The sequence below is a fragment of the Branchiostoma belcheri genome, unplaced genomic scaffold (genome assembly GCF_001625305.1).
Source record: "Branchiostoma belcheri isolate BF01 breed outbred unplaced genomic scaffold, Haploidv18h27 scaffold43, whole genome shotgun sequence".
Taxonomy (NCBI): domain Eukaryota; kingdom Metazoa; phylum Chordata; class Leptocardii; order Amphioxiformes; family Branchiostomatidae; genus Branchiostoma; species Branchiostoma belcheri.
In genome coordinates, this window is record NW_017804054.1 from 1,346,393 (window position 1) to 1,367,427 (window position 21,035).

The 21,035-nt window shown below is 40.1% G+C and overlaps 1 protein-coding gene across 1 annotated transcript; it reads right to left on the minus strand.

Moving 5' to 3' along the window:
- Positions 1 to 3,674: 3,674 nt before the first annotated feature.
- LOC109478213 lies at positions 3,675 to 20,665 on the minus strand. Its single transcript, XM_019779670.1, has 3 exons — positions 20,501 to 20,665; positions 15,585 to 15,697; positions 3,675 to 3,911 (listed from the first exon to the last, which is right to left on the minus strand). Exons 2-3 carry the CDS (start codon positions 15,654 to 15,656, stop codon positions 3,675 to 3,677), a joined length of 309 nt encoding a protein of 102 aa, XP_019635229.1. The 5' UTR covers positions 15,657 to 15,697; positions 20,501 to 20,665.
- Between the last annotated feature and the right edge of the window lie 370 nt (positions 20,666 to 21,035).

Sequence of the window (21,035 nt, forward strand, 5' to 3'; positions counted from 1 at the left end):
GGCCTCCTCTTAATCCTAATACCTCATTCCTAGAAGCTGCTCCGTAAGAGACACTAATATCCCCGTTTGAGAATGCATTAGTCGGAAAGGCCATCCCACCACCGTGGTAATACCAGTAGAGTCGAAAGCGTACGTACAGCGTTAATACATAAAGTATCATGCTAATACCCAAAATCCTTAAAAAGCATACTAGCGTGAGACCATCCTCTGTCAGGGAGTACCAACTTACCAAGCGTCATACCAGCGAGGGGTATTAAGGAAAAAAATCTGAACAAAATCCCCGTTATTTTGTTTCCTCTGACACGCCGACTTTCACCAGGGTAACAAAAACACGTCATGTTGAGACTCTAAAGTGTTTTTCCCAACTTAAAACTCTTTGGCACAAACCGTAATATTTTCCGAGAAAGCATAAGATGAGTCGGACTGGTCTGTTCAAATATACGTTTTCTTACATAACAATTCAAGTTGGGAGGTTGGGGTTTATATGGATAACCAGAAAATAACTGCGATGTACATATATAGAATACCCACTTATATATTAAATCGTATGTCGTTATATGCATATATAAGGCATACTGTACATTACGTCGCCGTAATTATAATTTGAATGACCGGTTCCTCAAATGCATTTTCATAGAATTCCGGAATGTTATCCCCTTCACTAAGTAGCTATTATAATCATTATTCAATACAAATATTTACCGTGTATACCCCCTCTATATATGCTAATGCTATACAAATATTGAGAAAGAGATTCGACAGACATAATAAATATATAATATGTTCCAATACCGCCGAAATATTTTCACACAGTATTACAGAAGACATAACAATACTACTGCGAATATCAATTCTCAAAAAAGTTTCAAAAATGAAAACTTTCCTAACGGAAATCATGCATCTTTTAAAATTAGACATACATGTATAGTAGTTCAGTAAAAAGTAACCCCAAATCAACCATAACATTCTGTTGTAACCTTGTCGTGTTGAAGTCTGTAAATCATCGTATTTTTCTGTTGTGTTCAATGAGGATGATTTAGAAAAAATATAAAGACGATTTCCCATTACCTTTTTTTGTCTGCAGCAATTTACATATGTGACTGAAATTTAAGTAAAATTGAACGATAAATAAAGCAATAAAAACAGAGCAATACAGTCACTTGTAAATGTGATAGTCTAAACAAATTTTATCCATACATTTACATTTTTGTTGAACTGACTTTCTGTCAAGTAATACACAAAAAATAGATTATAAACTGTGCACAACTACATTGTCTATATTTGACAACTTGGGTGAGGTAACGGGGCATTAGTGCACTCTAGTTCTATCTATACTTAAGACATTAGGTTAGTGATGCTTTTTTTGTTTAGTATGTTTGTTATGTGGCTCTGTTGATCTTGAGTGTAGTGTGACTTCGGTCTTGTCTACCAGTACTTTTCGTCTTATTCGATATTTTTAAAAGTGTATACAAGCTACACAGTACACGGTCAGTCACTGGTCAACTTGTGACTGAGAAATAGACTGGTAACTTTGTTCAACAACAACAACGAAAGAATTGTTATTAAGAGAGAGGCAGACGCATTCTTTACCGCAACTTAAACCTGTCTTGATTTATCTGCTGGAATTTTGAGCAAACGTGGCGAGGGTAATTTGAAAGGGTAGGGAACCCAGTCAAGCGGTGAGCACATCCTGAAACAACCCTTTATTTCAGCTAATTACACAAGCTCTGAAACTGCCACCCTTTGTTATTGAAATGTAATGGAACGAAAACAATTCGAGATATTCTACAAGAGTCTGATTTCTTGTTTACTCGTCAAAATCTAAAACAAAGTTTTTCCATTTCTATTCTCAATTTCGTATTAACACTTTTAAAACTTATTAGTTTATAATCATCAAAGATGTACATTATTGCCTAATTTTATAGAAATATGTGTTTCTGTTATTCTAATACTACATGTATATCAACAGTGGTTGGTGGATGAATATTGTCAGCTATTTGTACATTGTATTTTTGTTTACAGAACTATTTGAATGTGAGTAGGCGCAGGGATATTACTGGTAAACAGATACTTGGGCTAACAATAAACCGGGTCACCTTATCAGTGTCTTTTCATTCTCTTATCCTCGGAAGTCTACAAGAATGTGGACATGTTTGTTGGGACCACCTAGGAACATTTCCTCTGTATTTCTCAAAAATCATGCAACATAGCAATCATTTTTACATATTATTAAATATTATTTTGTCTGCACCAACACCAAACAACGTGGACATGGTTTTTATGACATATTTTCTAAATTCTTTGTTTGTTAAGAATCTGAGACCTTTATGCCACTAGCTTAGCCTTGGGGAACATGGACAAATATTTTAACCTAAAGGCAGACACTATACAGGCAACCCCCTCCCTCCTCCTTCAATAGGTTTTTCATGTTTACAAAAATTCCATACAAGATACTTGGAATACACAAATCTTTTAAATAAGTGGTAAACAATAACTAAAAAATATTGCAAATATCTCCTACTGACTACCAGTTGGGCCATTCCTGGTTTTAGGTAGAGAATGTAGAGAAAGTGAAGAAATCTCAGCTCATTTCTTCCAGCAAATTTGAGCCCTAAAAGGCGTAACCAATATTTCCAACTTGTGAATTTTCCATTTAATTTTTTTTCAAGGATTAAGTTTTATAGAATTTCTTTGTGAGTTCATTTTCTTTATTTGGGTTCGTAGTGCTACATTTCTTCATAATTTTATCACAAACAATAGTCGTTCTATAATTCAAAATAGTCAGAATTCGGCACCGCAACAAAACGTAATCCCCAAGAAATAACGGAGACGCTGTCTACCTCATAGGTCATACGGGTCCTTACACTAAGCAAAAACCCCCTTTCTTAAGGAACTTAAGATGCGGCTAGTTTAAGCCAGGAAGGCGTGCAATGTAAACCATTATCTCTGTGGTCAGACTTAAGGGACTGCCAAGGCCCTGGCCATGCGTCCACCTGTCAGTATTTCCACACGTCTAAACTTTCCGAGTCTTCCCTTCTCTCGGAGTTAATCCGTCCGCACAAACGCACAACTCCCAGTCCGGTTCACGGCTTTGATGTCCGGTCTGTGTGGTCTTGTGTTCTGTCCAGACCTGATTCAATTTGGTGGGTGAATGCGCTCGGACTTAGGGGGAAAATTCGACTTCTTAACGCCCAGCGAAGGAGTGGACAGTCAAAAACAACAGAAGGATCATTGGCGGGATTGGCACGAATTAGCTCCGGACAAAGCAACTCACCACCGCACAATAGTGTGGGAAATTAACACACCGTGGCCTATCAGAAAAGATGGGAGGTTTTTCTTGCTTTGAGAGGATAGGGGTGTGACTTAGACCTGAAGCCGTGCCCATGCGGGTAGGTGGAGGTGTGTATGTGTGAAGACATGGGGGAGGGCGCGGGACGTGTTTGAAGTACTTACTGATATACAGCGTGTACGTGTTGCGACATAAGAATTGTTCGCGATAAAATATCGTCTCGCTGCGCGATATGGCAATAAGATGTCAAAATCTGCGTAGTCTGTATAATGTCACATTCAGACAGAAGTATATATATATATACACACTTGTAGAGTTGTATTTTTCTAACGTGTTATATGGAACACCTCGGGCGAACATTCTTGAATGAGACAAACCAGGTGTTTTAGAAAGGTAAGGTCGTCTCACCTGGCTTGATGTCATCGGTGCGGGGGACGCAGGGCGACTCGGCCCCACCTTCCAGCGAGGTCGGCCCGAGGGAGTCTTCGTCCGAGGCGCTGGGGGTGATCGGGCGGGCCGTACCGTCGGGGGTCCCGCCGAGCCCGGCTGCCGAGGCCGCGGTCATGTTGAGCGCAGCGTGGTGCGGCTTCACGTCACTGCCAGACGCCATCCAGTCCTGCGGCTGAGACAGAAACATCTTATGTCAGTTCTAACAGACGAATAATCTTAAACCAGCAGGTAAAACTATACTTATTGACAGTTCCGCTCTGTTACTGCTTCTGGCCGGATACTAACATCCAAACATGAACAACTCGGCCCGCTTTAGTTAATAACCTGTGTGGCGTAATTCAAGATATTACTAACAATGGGAGTGGGCGTAGTTTTGATGCTACAGGCAGGAAGAACAAAATAACTGCGTTTGGTCTGATTTATCGGTGTCGGAATCTTCACGACCGAAGAAAGAGAAAATTGACCCTGTAATTAGACTGATTATCATGAGGGGCGGACAAATTATACTAGACAGGTACACAGTGACACCCGCGGAGGTAAAACAGACATGGGAGGGATGTGGCCTCTGGCGCTCAGCTCTTATCAAGTTCTTGGCACTCCAAAACTGCGTGAAACAAGCAGCCTAAACAAATTTCTCTAAGCTGTCGACAGTTCTGTTATCACGGCCAGTTTGCCACAACTTGTACTAGTACCAGAATTAGACCAAGTAGTGTTATAAACTTTGTATTACTGTATGATACTGTATTCTGCAGTTATTATATAGCTTCAGTCAAAACCTGTTCTTTGTTAGTATTGGAAAATGTTATACTTCATTTGAGTCACAAATGCACCCAACAAAAAGAGAAAAAGAAATAGAGAATACTATTCAGACCAATGGCCAGGTATCCCCTAGCCCAACTCCAACATTCCTATACGATGTGGTCTCAATTATGACACAATCCCTCCGTGATACAGTCGCAACTCGTTATTGCAATTATACATGTACAAAAGGTCCGATCAGAGAGCTGTTTGTTATCAGTCCAGACCACCAGAACAAGTCCCAAATTGCCTGCACGCACTAGCTTGGGGATACCCTCTTCTTCCTGTCCGGCTTAAAACACAGGGTGTCTGCCGGTGGATCGTCTGACTCTAACCCGTATCAACTAACCCTCACCGCGCGCTTTCTGGCCATGTGTTAGGCCAAGGAAAATGGAAGAAATTTAAACAAGAGTGCAAAAATACCGTGCTTCTGTTGTACATGAAGACGGGGTAGGGTCGGAGAAAAAACACAGAGTCCATCCTCACCAAATCCGCTCGTCCCTTCCAAATACAACGTCACCGAGAGAGGGCTACTCTAGCAGTGCTGTCCGACGTACACGACTTGAATATCCTTGTAACTACTGCAAATTTGTAGTGTACAGTGTTCCTGTAGACAGCAGACCGCAGGTGTGGGGAATACCAGGCGTAAGTATGGCCAACACCACTTGAAACACGCAGAGTAAACGAACTACAAGCATCCGGATCAGCTCTGTTTGGCCAAGAGAAAAAGGAGCACAGTGTAATATCAATTAGAATCCAGGGGCTCGCCCAAATAAGCAACCTTTATTAACCACTATGCACCTGTACTAGACAGGGAAAACACCGAGTTAATCCACTCAGAAAGTTACACTGGGCTTCAGAGCCCCTAGATATACTTACAGGGGAATCCCTATTCAACCTTATTAGATTATGACCAGGGTTTTAACTCGCCGAAACCTCGCGACTTTTCTACAGTAACCTGTGTAAAATCTGGGGATTTCACCCTTCTATTTCTTGCCCAGGAGGTCGTGTGTGCTAGAAGAGGCCTTAATACGCACAGCCCTAGCTTTCCAAACGTTTTACAGAGTGGTATTTCGGTGTTTAAAAGTATACTATCCACACAAGTCAGACCAACAGTGCTGGAAAGGCCGGGACTTAGCTGGGGTCTAGGATGGCTCGATAAAGGAGCGTATAGTAATTAACTTCCCCTAATCTCTCTGATCCTGCCCTAAGACACCGGTAGGCTAGTCTATCACGAGATTTCTTAAAATACATACATCTGATCTCGCTGGGATTGCGATGCGGCTCATGAAAATATCGAACCAAGCACGTGTCCTTTTGATATCAAAGCGTTTGGCTGGGTCTGTCCACATGTGCGGCCGGCTTGCGGGACTTTGGAAATATCCCTTGTAGTCGGGCACATCAAAACATCGCCATAGCAGAAAATTAAAAAGCTGGCCTTTAATGTGTGCCTACGACTAATTACGGAATTATCCGGAATTGTGTCAATACAGGCGCATGCGCACTGGAGGTGGCAGCAGGTGCACTTGGCGCATGTGCAAAACCACTAAGTGTTTTATGCGTGTTTTTGTGGTATCTAGGACGTCTTTCAGTAATTTACATTTTTTTACTGAATTGGAAGCGAGAAAAACGCGAACCACAAGAAAAAAAAAAGATCCCATAACACTGACCCACATACTACAGTGACTATTCCCGCGTGTCCAAATTTGGACTCTCTCCTTTTTTTCAGTATTTGTTTGACCGAGTTGTTTTCACATCTGGTCAGTAGACAGTATTTTGTTTTAAGAATACGGCAGTGTATTGACAAATGGGCAATAGCGTTTCTGAACAAAAAGAAACTGAATTGTGGACAAGGTGTATATAGACAGAATAACTACATTCCTTTATTGCATTCTCGAAGAAAGAAACCCATATATTTAATTGTGCATTTGATAAATTAGCCACATTAAACGTACAATTATTACTCAACAAAGGTTACATGTTATTTCTCTTGGCTTACAAATTATGTTCAATATATTTGATTACCTGTTCGCTTTTGTAAAAAAAAGAGTTATAAATAATACAAATATCATACAAACTTATACCTCACAGGCACTGGAGAAAAATAGAAAATTCACAGCTTTATTTATTTATGTTGTACTTAGTTCTCAGTTATTAATTTGGAAAGAAAAATAGTACATTTGGTTTTCAACGGTTTTAAAAGTAACTGGACTGAAATCAACTTCCTCACAAACATTTACTCTCCAAGCAGAGGTTTGGATTTGGGGTTACCGGTTATTTTGGCGTGTTTTCAGGCTTTATATCGGGGTTTCTTTTTGCACTGAATTGTTTTCCAGTGACCAGTGTAAAACAGAAACCCTGATAAAGAAGTCTAAAAACACGCCAAATAAAATAACCCAAAACCTAAACCTCTGCTTGGAGAGTAACAAACAGGTGCAGTAACCGTACTGTCTCTCATGACGTCATTTGCAAACGATACGGCATAATTGTAATCAGTCCGAGCAGCCCGGCATTCAGAGCTACTGATGGGAGGGATGCTTGTGATAAAACTCTTCTTCACAAACAGATACACATGCTAAGAATATACACGGGTCACGGGTTAGGAACATTTCATCTGGGAGGGATTAAATGAGACTGTTTTTAAAACAGATGTTGAGTTTTGTGTTGTTGAAAAACAAACGCCTAAAAGAAGAGGTTCTTGTCTAAGAACTGAAACACTTCACAATATATATATAGGACAGTTGTTTAATGGATATATACCATGTATTGTATTTTTAAGTATGGTGGTCTGTGTTGTTACCATGTGTTAATGTTATTGTATCATGAGCAGTTGCTATTTAATATTGTATTATGTAAAGGGCCACTGGAAGAATAGCTCCAAATAAAGTCAATGTCTAATGTTAGAGAAATGTACTCGTATTAGAGCCGTGGTTGTTGTTATTGTTGTTGCTGTTGTTGTTGTTTTAAAATCATCAAATGCAATTTCAGGGCGGCAAAACTCAAAATATTTTGAATAAGGCAATTTGTATGATATTGAAACATACTGTCCCACATTACTAGTAGTACATTTGAATCAGTATTTCATTCATGCATTTAAAACTGCAGAAACAAGCCCTAAGATGAGTCCTCCATTTTCTGGATGGTACCCTAAAAATCAATCCAGGTCCTTCTACTAACCGTTCTAGTCAGAAATTTTGGCATTTCTGCTCCATGAATGTCGATATACACCGGGCCAGTGTTGTTTCAACTTAGTATGTAGATAAGTGAGTAGAAAATTGACTTTGAAAAATCTGGTTTCCAAGCCCTAAAAACTGCACTGGATGCCTTAAGGTTTACAGCACTAGCTTTAAAAGTACAAAGCAGAAGCCTATAACTACAACCACAAGTACACCCCCGGTGTGACAGCTCTACCTGTACAACACCACCGACGTCTGAAAAATGAAGATTGATGACATTTTAATCGTCCGCTTGTCCACAACATAACCGACACGTGTCAACCCATGTTTTCTCCTCTAGTTTACAAACAATCAATTAATAAACCAAACTATTGTCATCAACGGTTTCATTACCTTAACAATAGGCATGAAGTGTAATAATCTAGTTATATCAATATTTTATATCCTTGGTAAGTTGTGATTGATTGTGACCTGTTTTTATTTGTTTTTGTTATTTTGTCGTCAAGTTGTGTTTGTGGTAGCCCTGAGGCAGGGGTTCGACTTCTAAAGTTCTGAACGCTATCTACACACAAAGTTCATTCATCATATAGACACTTGGTCCCTACCAACATAATCCCAACACAAAGGGCAACAATTTGGCGGGAACAATGCCGCTCCGCGGGACGTTTTTGTTGTCAGACAGCACACCTGCGGTGTCGCCAGACACCCCGTCAATGGATCCGATTGGCCAGAACTTAATTCGATAATTGCGAGAAGTGCGCTGGCCGCTAACGTTGATTTAGATTCCATAAAAAATGACATGTCATTATGAAATCGAGCCGACGACTTGGAAATGGACACCTGTGTTGCCCGGAAAAAACAGGGTATCATATCATATTTTATTTAAGATTAATTTTTTGTGTCCAGTTTGACGGTTGATTCCGGACCAGTGAGTGAATGATACGTTCTGACTGGAGAGTAGTTTGCCGGGATAACTTTACCATTGTGATTGTGAACCGAACAGAACTAACTAACGCTAGCACATCAATGAATGTGTAGATTGTATTTCTACAATAGGATCCAGTCGTTAAGTATGTTTACCCAGTGGAAATATCAATTAAAAGCTATACCCTCTCGGTTATTCTCGATCATAACATTAAACCGACAATTTACTAATTTACAAATCAAAATCGAAGTAAATACAACACAAAACCAAACAAACAACAACAACATTTGAATGAGTTTTGATTCAATTATTTCTGGGTAACCTTCACCGAGGCATGCAAGGTCGTGTACCCTTTTTAAAGGTCAAACCCTCAATATCTCGACTACACAGAAAAATAAGAAATGATTTTAGCCATGGCTTAGAAAGAGCAATGCAAGGAAATTTACCAACACTCTACGACCTAATCCAAAGTATAACATGGTGAATTGTTGATTTTTTGACGATGTTATGTCTTGGGACATACAACAACCTTGACAAGTCGTACCATCAAAGGAAAGTTAAAATATGCGACGCATTCACACTGAAAATCTCAAAATTGAAGTAGGTTCCACATCCGATCCGAATTATATTGTGCGAAAAATACCCATAATTTCAACAGCCATTACCCTGGTATCCACACGTAAGAAACGGAATATGGAACACCCAGCCACGCTTTCAAACTGCACAAAGAACTGGACAAGAAGATCAGGTTGGACAACTACACTTTATCGGTAGAAATCTCGACTAAATACTTGCCGACAGTCAAGGTTTAGTTCCACACGCCCTTTTGTCGTTTCTATCAGACGATTTTAATCTTTTCTTACCTTGACACTTCTACTTCGGGACCTATAGGCGTCAAATAAGGTCATAATTGTCTCTTGTATTTTTTTTCAGTGACGTTGTTGGTGAACTTTTACTATTAAAAAAAATCATCCTTAGAAGAAATCCAATTGTCTGATATATAGCGTGTTTGCAACATGTCAGACAGTGTCAGTGTATATTGCGCAAAATCGGTTTTCTCTGTCGGCTGTCTTCGTTTTATTTCGGCTCTTCGTGTACCGACGGTTTCCTTCGGTTTTATACCCTACCCTTTCGACAGGTTATGTAGTGAGCAATAATTTAAACAGACCTATATTGCACTTTAGCTATGCCATCAAGGACTCGTGAAAATCAATACAACAGTTTTGTTTCGCTATGCGTTCTATGTGTGCCAGAAGAAAACAAAAACTTTATCATAAATGATATGATAAAAAGTCGTGAAGTGTTTCTTGTAGTGAAGTCTGACCGTTTTCGAAATCTATCAAGTTGCTTGAGTCTCAGTGTTTCCTACTTTTCAATACTTTTGCTGTGCACCGAACTCTACAATCACAAGCAGATACAAAGAAACTAGTAAAATTTTCAGTCTTCCTAAAAATTACTACTTCGGGAAAATTCCAGCTGATGTAGCTATAATATTACGCTGTAGACATGACGTTACAACACTATAGTACTGGGGTCTACCCGTATGTATATGGCTTGGGATAACCGACATGTGTTTGGTCATGTTCAGTCAATTTGTGGCTTCCCAGATTTTACCCGTCAAGGACGGGATTTCAGTAATTGGGTTCTCCCTAACCTTTTCAAGTTTAAAGTCATTTCCGCTCCCTCAATCCGATTTAAAACTAATATTTATGACAGAGGGACTAGAAATCAAATAATATGAGGACAGGGAAATTCTATAATTATCTAAAGAGCAAACAAAAATGACCGTACTAGCTTGAGTTCCTGTCCTGTGCTCACCCAACACAATGATACCATACACATAAATACCACCAAGTACCCGTGGCTTACCTGTGCTTTAGATAATGACTACCTTACTGCTTACATAGGTGAAGTTAGAATGTCGAAAAATCCAATCATCAAGTCAAGAACAGAAGGAATTTGACAGAGAGATCGCACTCTATTGATTTTGACCGGAAAAATTCCGACCAAAGGCGAGCCGACAATTCACCAATTTTCCTTAATCATAATACGCGTCGAGAAACCCGTTATTAGTGCGATCGGAGCGTTCTGTCTTGGTAAGCCCGCGGAGGTCGTAATTTCTTCTTGGCACGACAGGTAGAGCCCGGGTGATTAGAACGTGTCAAAGGGATGGTTTCTGATTGATTCATTTCGTGTTTGTCGCCTTGTATGGATCGACACATTACACAAACATGTAATCAGCTCAACCCGCGATGTCACAGGTCCCGACTGGTGACACCTTCGCTTTCAATACAGGTATTAAGGCACACAATACAGGGGGGCTTTTATTCATGATATCATCGAATTTCTGGCGACACCCGCGCGCCGAGCGCCACGTATGTAAACGGCTTAGAGTTCAAGTGTCAAAACCGGGCAGCACAATATGGCTCTGATACGTACATTGTGATTCATACCGAGTTTTTTGTGTGTGACGATTTATGATATGTTCATGTACACGTATCAACTGATTTATGACTTTGAAATCTGACTTCATCCTTACGGATAAGAAAGTGTGAAAAAGAAGAACTGTTAACAGAAAAAAAGAAGACCAATTCTCATAAACTTAAGCATATACCAGTGACGAAAAACAAGCATTAATAATGTTGTTCCTTAGAAATGATATAACATTTTAACTATCAGAAACTAGTACTATTTTGCTGTGCGTGCACAAAAGGGGTATTGTACTGACTATAAAGAGGCACATTTTTTCTGGTAATATAATCCAGAATACCACTGGGTAAATCGCAATGCAGTTGTTGTGTCAACACACTAAAAAGCAGGAACAATAGGACAATAACTTTTATATCTTCAGTATAGTTTCTCAGTATGGCAGTATAGAAAGTTGTCCCGTGCAATAAAAGAACAATGAGCATCACATTCTGGAATTTTTAAAAATCTATTTCTGTCCACATTGCAGTTGTACACATCAATGGTTACCTCATTGGTGCAAATCTCTCTATATCTCTCAAACCTCACATACTAAAAATATGTACTGTAATATTGCTAATAGTGTCGTTTTTCTCTGCCATGGCATTAAATGTGCCTGTGACTAAAGAAGAGCTTGCTGGTGAAATATATCCATCAATACGCACAGGACGTCTCGCATGTACTCTACATGCACGACCAGCGTAGTCGAGGCCAAAGGGCCTGTTCAGATCATACTGCCCTTTTCCCAATGAAGATGCCCCTAAAGCTGGCCATAACGCGCAATTGATCAAGATATATAGATTCGGCGGGCTTAAAACGCCATGCATCTCGCTGGAAATCCCTTGTAGACCAGGGAGGACACTACCGGGTTTAGAGGGGCTGAGGCGAGGAATCCCTCCGCACACGGCATCTTAACCACCACAAATGAAGAGTAAAGGAGAGTCGAGAAAATACAATTTAGATTTATTCGTGGGGAAATCCTCCTCAGGGCCGGCGATTTCATGGCCTGATGAGTCTTCCGTGGATCTTTATGCCGGGGATGTCTTGACTGATCTGTTTTAATTTGGCTGGCGTTTCCTCGATGGAAGCTGCGGGATTTTTCCGAGGCCATGGCGGTACATCAGCGCGCCCGGCGTCATGTGCTTACCGAGCCGTGTGTGTCTACAGTTCATACCGTACACAAGTCAAATTTAACGTCAAGTACGTTATTAGACTAATGATATATATCCTTTCCGTGATACTAGAATTATGTGTCTTCTAGATTACACACTACATTTACACATCTATAGATTATGGTGCTCACATGAAATAATGATGAAAAGAACATGAAATAGCGTTGGCATAATCAAACATAAAATCACTGACGTTAGCAAAATTTTTAGTATCAATTATCTCTAGTTCATCTGTGTAAATAATGTCTTGTTTGATCACCTTAGTCCGCTTTTAATTTTGTATCTTGTATAATCCATGTGCCTGGAATATCTCGGTCTCAGTAAGATGATTTGTAACTGTCATTATTCTATGAATATTGTTCGTAATATCTAAACGCTACAAAAACCAGACGACGTTACATGTTACGCAGCTAGCGCCAAAAGATGAGCGTTTCATCCAATATTGTCTGGGGGAAATCACGGCGGATATTTTACTGCAATTTTAGAGTTTTGATACCTTAAGACCTTTATCGTGTTCATCATCTATAATAGGTGACCACGCCATATTTTTCTACCAATTACTGCCAATTACCGGTAGACGCTGAACTATAATTTTAACCATCTCTCCTTGTACCTTGATTTATCCCAAACTGCAATAAGATCGTCAATTAAATATTCGAAATCGGAAAGCCGTTAACGGTTACTGAAGCATACGAGTGGCATGAATTTTAAAGTGGGAGAGATGAGTACCATTCTACATCGTTCGCCTCGACTTTACAAGTTGATTACCATGTTTTTTTCTGACTTGTTATGGGTCCTTTCTATTGATGGGGCTCAACTTAAACCAAGCGTCGCGACTTTGTTGTCTCCGCTCCCTTTGTCAAGACCGAGCCCTGTCTCAAAAAGGGGCTAAAATATCACGCAAATAAAGTATTCCAACAATGGTATAATTGTGGGGATCATGGGTAGAAACTAATGGCGGGAAAGTGGACGTTAATTGTGCAAATAAACAGGACCAGTCGGCTGACGTGGCTGTAGAATTTAAAGCTTACCGCCCAAGTTAGGGCGACTCCAGGTTGGGGTAATAAGATACGAGGGCTGACTCCCAAGGTAAACTATGACTAAACTATGACAAAACTTGGGCTGACTCCTTCTCTCCGGCTCACGGCCCTAATTGGCCCATCTGCATGAGAATGTATCCTCGCTGCAGGTGTTCGTGACGAATAAAGATGTTCGTCGGGAGGAGGTTAAGCCGGGGCCCGAGAAGCCGCCGGCGGAGCCCCCGGTGCTTCCGGCACTACTCAAGCAGAAAAGACGATTGTGGGGTGAACCCAGGCAGAAGACCTGTCAAAAGTCGGGGTCCATTTAGGGGTCGTGTGGCCGTGTAATGATCAACACTCATCATGACGTGCAGTGAACTTTCACAAACTTCTGACAGAAAAGTCTGACGAAGCGCAGATGTGTCCCCGCCTAGTCGGTCACTTCCACCCCGTGCACTTCTTATCTCTGTCCCCATCTCTACCTGTGCTCATCACCGACAATAACCTGCCTTTTGTGCCCGAGCAATGTGCCCTCGGAGGAATCCAGTTGTACGTACACGTTTAATTAAACCCACAGACGGCAAGAGTACGTCTAGTCTTACCCACCTTCTCATAAATCACAACACACCCTCGTGAACAAAAGAAGTAATACCCGTAAATTATAGCCGATATCTATACGGTATCATATCAAAAACCCATTCAAGTCTAATATGACGATTTAGTTTGTGATACCTCCACATACACACTGTTCTTTTTTTCAAGATGGCGGCCCTTTGGGAGTCTGTCGTCTGACAATTTTTACGTCTGACCTACACTGGCAATTACATGTGTCTTGTCAGTGTCAGCTGAGACAAGTACACTTCAGGACTGACATCTGTTTAAATTCAGGTGACACCAAGGGCAGGGAAGAAGAATGAAATCACCTGAGAGCGGCTCGATAAATGTGTCTCTTCAGGTGTGACCATCTTTATCTCTTCCTCCTATCTATCCGGGCCGACACCCTTTCTTATTGAACATGTACTGATAGAAAACGTCTTGAAAAATAGCCGATAGCGCCATGAGATAAGTGATGTACCAAGTTTATCAGGATTTGGATGATTGGTAGAAAACATGCTTATCGTGCTTATATCAGACCTGTGGAGGTCTTGACGGATAACTCCAGAATATGAAGCTAGCACAGAAAGAAATGGCTCTGAGGTTGTACGGTAAGCTTTCCCGATCCCAAAAGAAACAGACGACCAAGGTAAACCAGCAGGGCAAAGCTTTTAGCGTAACTCTACCTAAAGAAGCCCGGAGGCATACCCCCACTTCACCGTAACAAAGCCGAGCTCGTCCCGGTAGGTGGGTAGAGAGATTGCCGGGGAGATTTGAAGTAACTCCTTTGTAAACTGGCAAGTAAGCGAAAATAAGAGTCACCCATTGAAGGACGTCCTCTGGCAATTTGTTGGGTCTCTGCGTTTTCACCACGGCGGAAAGTAATATCCTAGCGTTATGGTTTGCGGTGTGTATTGCCGGTGCTTTGGTACTTACTGTACATGTTAACTATGTATTGTCTCAGTATATTCTTTTAATTGCATACTTCAACGTACATAATACAAAAGTCTGCGAAATAAACTATTATGCTGCTCGTCTTAAAAATACCATTACGTACATCTCTGGGCTAAATCAACAACAAGGCTATCGCTATCATGTATATATCTATGTCTCTGAGACTTTCCACGTTTTAATGAGAAAACAACACAATTGTACTAATAAAGAATTAAAGAGTTGTAGTACTGTTTAATTCTTTTCTAGTACGTTTAACATTCGTATCCTGCCGAACTACACATCGTATCATATAGTCAGAATACCAGTTAGTCCAGGGATGATATGATAAAGGGCCATGTATTGATATGAAATTCACGATATATGATAGTGGGGAAATAAAATTAGATTTTGTCAAGAAGTGGGTAAATTCATCTTCCACTGCTCAAAAGAAGAGGTCAAACTAGTTCATCGTTGTAGAATGTAGTATAACGTTAGACGTAGTATAATGTAGCGTAGTATAATGTTAGACGTAGTCTCTCATACCATTGTGCATGTATTTTCTTTTTTTCAAACATGATGTTTGTACCTGCAATTAGCCCTCAGGTATGTATTTGCAATAAAATTTCTATAATTTATAAGTCGATTTTAGTGACATCTGTGGCTTGTGGGCATCCTAGCTTTGTAATGGTTGGGTTTAAGTTTTCGGTACTGTATAGAGAAGACTATCTTGTTGTGGGACGAAGGAAAAACTGAGATATCTACCCAAGTGTGCGCCGTCCAGCGGCCGTACATGATGGCTGGTACGAGCTGGGGGACGAGATTAAACCTCTGCATTCCTGTCAGACTGACCTGGGAACGAGCTCAGCCGCCGTGCTCTGCAAACGACAATCAGGTGCATGTGTCACGTGACTTGGTTTTCTCAGATTCTCTTTAAGTTCTGTAACGTTATCATCATTGTGTTTGTTCATGAGAAATTCAAGGACGTTGATGTTTAATCTTAGCAAGAGCAAGGCGGACAGACTGAAGAATTTTAGCTAGTTTTGTAACTAACGCAAGCAGAACGTGGGAACGAGAAGAACGAAGAGGAAGGAAAGGTGTATAGAACATTGAACACTATAGTTGCGGTGACATAAAACTATGATATATTTTTCATACATAGGATTGTTTTTCACAATGTAATTTTATCAGATAGCTTTCAGAGAAAGTATGTTCCAGTGTGTTTCATTGCTTCAATCGGATGTGAATGTGTGAACATGGGAGGGAATTAGGAAAATTTCCATGGTTTCATTTTCCTCAAAAAGAGTTGTTCTCTCTTCCTCCTCCTGTACTGAAATACTGTTTTAAGCGAACACCCTAAACAAATACAATTAATAGTTACAAAGCCGCATTTCTGGACAATAGAAGTACTATACAAAAATACTGTACTTGTAAAATCGATTCGAGTCCTCCCCAGTCACGTTATACGTATCAAAAAGATGATTAAAAATCTGCTTTTTGCAAGCATAAAAAACGTACAGTCATGACATATTCTAAAAACAATTGAGTAGCTACCGTGTGTTTTGGGACAACCCCGTTTCTATTATTTCTAGACTTGTTTACGACGTAAATTGGAACACCGTTCGGCCTAAACTCACTTCCCCACCCGAGAGAGAGAGTAGACCGTACTCAATTTTGCGGGGATCAGAGAGTAGATCCTACTCTTCTAGACCTAACCTATCTCTGTGTGTAGCACGGAGGGGCGAGGGAAGCTATCTGATCACACTCTGAGCTGATTAATTTCACACCAAATCCACAGCCCTCGATTGATTTCCTTGTCTGGGGATCAAGGATGGCTTAGTCCGCAGAAGACGCCTCCAGAACATGAAAGGGGATGAACAATCTCCACACATGCCCCTACACGATTTTGTACAGCCTTATTTACGTAATCTCCTACCAGATGTAGCTACAGTTCCTCACTGTGTCAAATACCTTTTCAAGTTGATCAGTCAATAAAAAGTCAAATGTAGGATCTAGTTCGGTGTTTCAGACTTCTATACTTCTTTCTAGGGTTCCTACTTTTGTCTCTTGTCCTCGCCCTATCTAGGAAAAGGTATATTTAGTCCCCCAAATACGCCTAAACCGAACCAAACATATGCTCGGAGATTAAATTTAGGACAGAGACGTGGTTAACTTAATGAAAGAGACAGAGACGTAAGTAACTTGATCAAAGAAACTCGACTTTTCATGTTCTTTTCCTAAAATCGACTGTAGTTACATTGGCTAAGACTCACCGCAACTGTTTTGGTACATGTTTTTCTTTCAAACCTACTTCCTAAGTGGTCTATAATCCAAGAGGCCGTGAGCTTTCCAAGAAGCGACCGTGGAGTAACCACAAGAGTACGTAGTGTCTGCAATACCAAGGCCAAAGGGGAAGCTAGGGTAAGAAACAATTTAGGGATGGATCACTGATGAGGTACTAGTAGATGTAGTGATGACCGTACAAAATGAAATCTTTCTGTCTGGAGTTGCCCCTCAACCCCCTATCGGCTGTTATCGAAAAAATACTAGTATTCAGGAGACTAACTCTGTTTAACTAAATTTGCATGTATCAGTTTGACAGTTTGAAAATAAAATAATGCTATTGGTAAACTATCATGCAACTAACTAGTACGTCAAAGTATGTTTTCAGTATTTCCAACGGACGTAAGAACGTGCAGAAACCAGAACGAGAAACCGCTTCCCCGACCACTCGCGTGGACATGTCCTTGGTGCTGAACGTGCCATCCGCTGTATATCAGCAATAGTATACTGTACTCCTTTCTATGTGTCACAACTTTTCTTTCTTCGTCGCGTGTGGAAACACAAAACAGACTTCCAAATCAAATTTGTTGTAGAATTCATTACATAAGTGGATTATTCACAGCTAATAATAAACCCACAAGTCGAGAATACTTCTCACACAAATAAGAGAGTAACACTGCCACCTCGCGTGACCGGCCTATTCTGTCCTGCACACATCGTTTTAGCCACCTGTCAATCTAGAAGCCACAATGAGGGCTTTGTGTGTATTGTTTCAGTCTGTGTATGGGGACTTTATATTGCGGTTTGTTTTGACTTACACACAATGAGATCCTGTTTTCAGGGTTCTTGGAAATACAGAACTATTCTTTTTTCTGTGTCTGGGGTAGAAGGATAACTAACGCCCCCATGCGGCCAGCAATGTTCAACGTTACCTCCTTTTATGTTTTACAGTGTTCTATGTCTTCACTTTTGAACAGGTATGATCTTTATCATTTTAACCCAGGAGACTTAAACATCCCTACCAAGTAAAAGGAGTTAACAAAGGAATAATTTACGATGTATTGTTTTCATAACCCTGTGGTGTGCATGTGACAGATATATTGACATGTGACCTGTGTTGAGCCTTTCTCTAACATAACGCATTAGTATTGTCCGTTTTCCTCAGGAATCCTCGCGTACTTCCCGCCAAAAGTCGTGAACGTACACAAAGCATCACCTCATGTTAACTGACGGCTTGTATTGTGGCAACAGCCTGTATATCGTGTACTTTGTTGCGTTATTTCCAAATTCGCGTGCTTAGAGCAAGCCATGGGATATCATAATGAACTTACATACTACACCTGCCAGCTTCAATAACAATATACAAGATATCATATTTCACTTAAAAATGGAAGGAATTTCTTACTAGAAATCCCTAAAATCTCGTGCCTTTTTGTTGCATTTGCACTTTAATTCCTATGATGAATTGGCACACGAGGTGTCACCTTCCAAGGCACGATATGTCAGAATTTCTACTTGTAACTTAGTAAACAAGAATGACAATTGAGGTCAACATGACTTCAACACGGCTATGAGCCGTTTAGAATGGAAAAATCGTTAGATTTAGCCTGGAAAAGGCGCATAAAACCAGCACGTTCTTGCCGTAAACCATTATAGAAATGGGGCCGTGGAAAGGGCCGGTTGACCAGGCTACTGCTCGTAGTCGTAAGAATATACGCATTGAAAATGTTTGCAAACTGAAATTTTATATTAAAAGGGTGACTTCAAGTGATTCAATGTCTACCAACAATATTTCTATTTTCAAATTTTCATGACTATTCGTTATATGAAAACGAAGTGCCATGCAGCTTTAGACTATTTCACGAATTTTTCACAGTCGTGTATGGGAATGTGTATCATGTTGGCTATGAATAAGACCTGGAAAAGTGTGCTGTGTATACAGTATGGTAGGTTGTAATTCGTTGTAATTGAAATACTAAAATACCATGCATGAAATATAGAAAAAGTAGCTCGTTACGCTTTGATAGTCCATACAACTTACTTGTAGTAACTTGGAAAATGCTAGTCATTGATAAATGAAAGTAAGAATACGTTTTTAGTGTCATATATTTTGCCCTTGATATTTGTTACTCTACAAAATGAAATATAGCGGTAAAAAATTCTGCCGGGCGATTTTAAACATTTGGGATGTGGAGAATTTCACTATCCTGTAACATACCCTGTAACACAAGACAAATAAAACTTACTTTTAATTTCTCATACCTACGTTATTTAAGAGCATTTGAAGGTAGAGTCAATTCCGCGTCACCGAGTGGGTTGTTATTGTCATTATTTAGAAATGTTTTGAATTCTTTGTAATTGTTTGTCTAAGAAATTTCATAATTTGGAAATATTTTGAACATCATGTCAATATTCTAAATAATTCCCTGGTTTTCTAAAACGTTTGAAATATTCCTGATGTGGATTATGACATTTCCAATAGTTTCTAAATATTTCTAACAGCACTCTACAATTTTTTACCATTATTTCGAATTATTTCTAACATTTTGTAAATAGGTCAGTGGGATGGGAAGGAAGTAATTCACACATCCCTGTGGAGTACAGGGTAGACTGCCTGGGCGTCATGCATTGATGCCTTACAACAAAAGAGCCACCAGTGTCCAGCAGTGAAATCTAAAAATATACAGAGGAAGACAGAAGAGTAGGATTAGCACCTACTTTTATGGAGGCAATTACCCACATCTACCATTTGGTTATTTGTTTGAAATAGTTCTAAATATTTCGAATTGTGAAAGAAACACATGGGTAGTTCAAATTTATTCTAAAGAAAGAGATCTTTGTACAGTCACATTCAAAATGTTTCAGAAATATATAAATGAATTCAAATATATTCAAATTTTCATTTTCAAAATTTTGAAAAATTTAGAACTTTTGTTACTGGGGTATTCTTTTCTTCTAAATAATTCAAACGTATTAGAAACATGGAGAAAAAACCCACTCGGTGACGCGGAATGGGCTCTATACCTAAAAAAAAAACTTTGTCATTTGAAAATATTTACCACATTTTCATTCCACATCAGTGGAATCGGAATTCTAAAAAGTAAAATCAACAATACCTTAAACAAAAAAAACTAAAAAAAAACTTTTAAAAATCATCAAGGCCGATGATGGACTTACTGAAACGCACAAACTCCAAACTGCCCCCAAATGGTAACTTACGATATCCTATTTTACCACTCCAAGCGATCAATGATAAAGAATTCTATCTTCATTTGCCGCCCAAGGCAAATCAATTTTATGAGCAGGAAGGAATATAGCATAAGAATAATAAATCAGCCTCCAATATTTTCCTGTAGTAGTTTTTCTTACCTAAAAAGAGCGTACTCCGTAGTTCTTACCTGTGTGCTGTGGTGTGAGACTAGAGTAGTGAGGTGAGGGGGCTGGACTCTGGTTTGCTCGCCGCTGTTGCCGCTGGTCTTCCCGCTGATGACAGTCTATCCCGCCCGGTCGTCAGACGTCTAAAGCCTGCAATGAGCAACCCCAAATAGAACCAGTCAGAAAAACATTGAATTCTTATCCCAGAGCCACGGACGGGATTATGACGGGGTACTTTCCCCTTATACCCGGTATATCCTGATTTCGCGTCACATGTTATGAGAAAGCTAGGCCGGATTTACACGCCATAAGCTAGCCAGCATTCTCCCCCAGCGAAGTTGATTATCTCCCGACGAGACTTTATTATTTAGGCCCGGGATTTCACGATATCGAGGAAGAATATATCTTGGTGATTCCCTCCTCTATTTTCCTAAGCTGGGGGACTTCGGGGGATCCGAGGCTTGGCTCCGGGGAGACTATGTGAATCACAATAGGCCAAAGTTGCGCCGAAGCCGTTTAGACGGGACAATTTTTCTTCATTACGAACAGACAATCCTG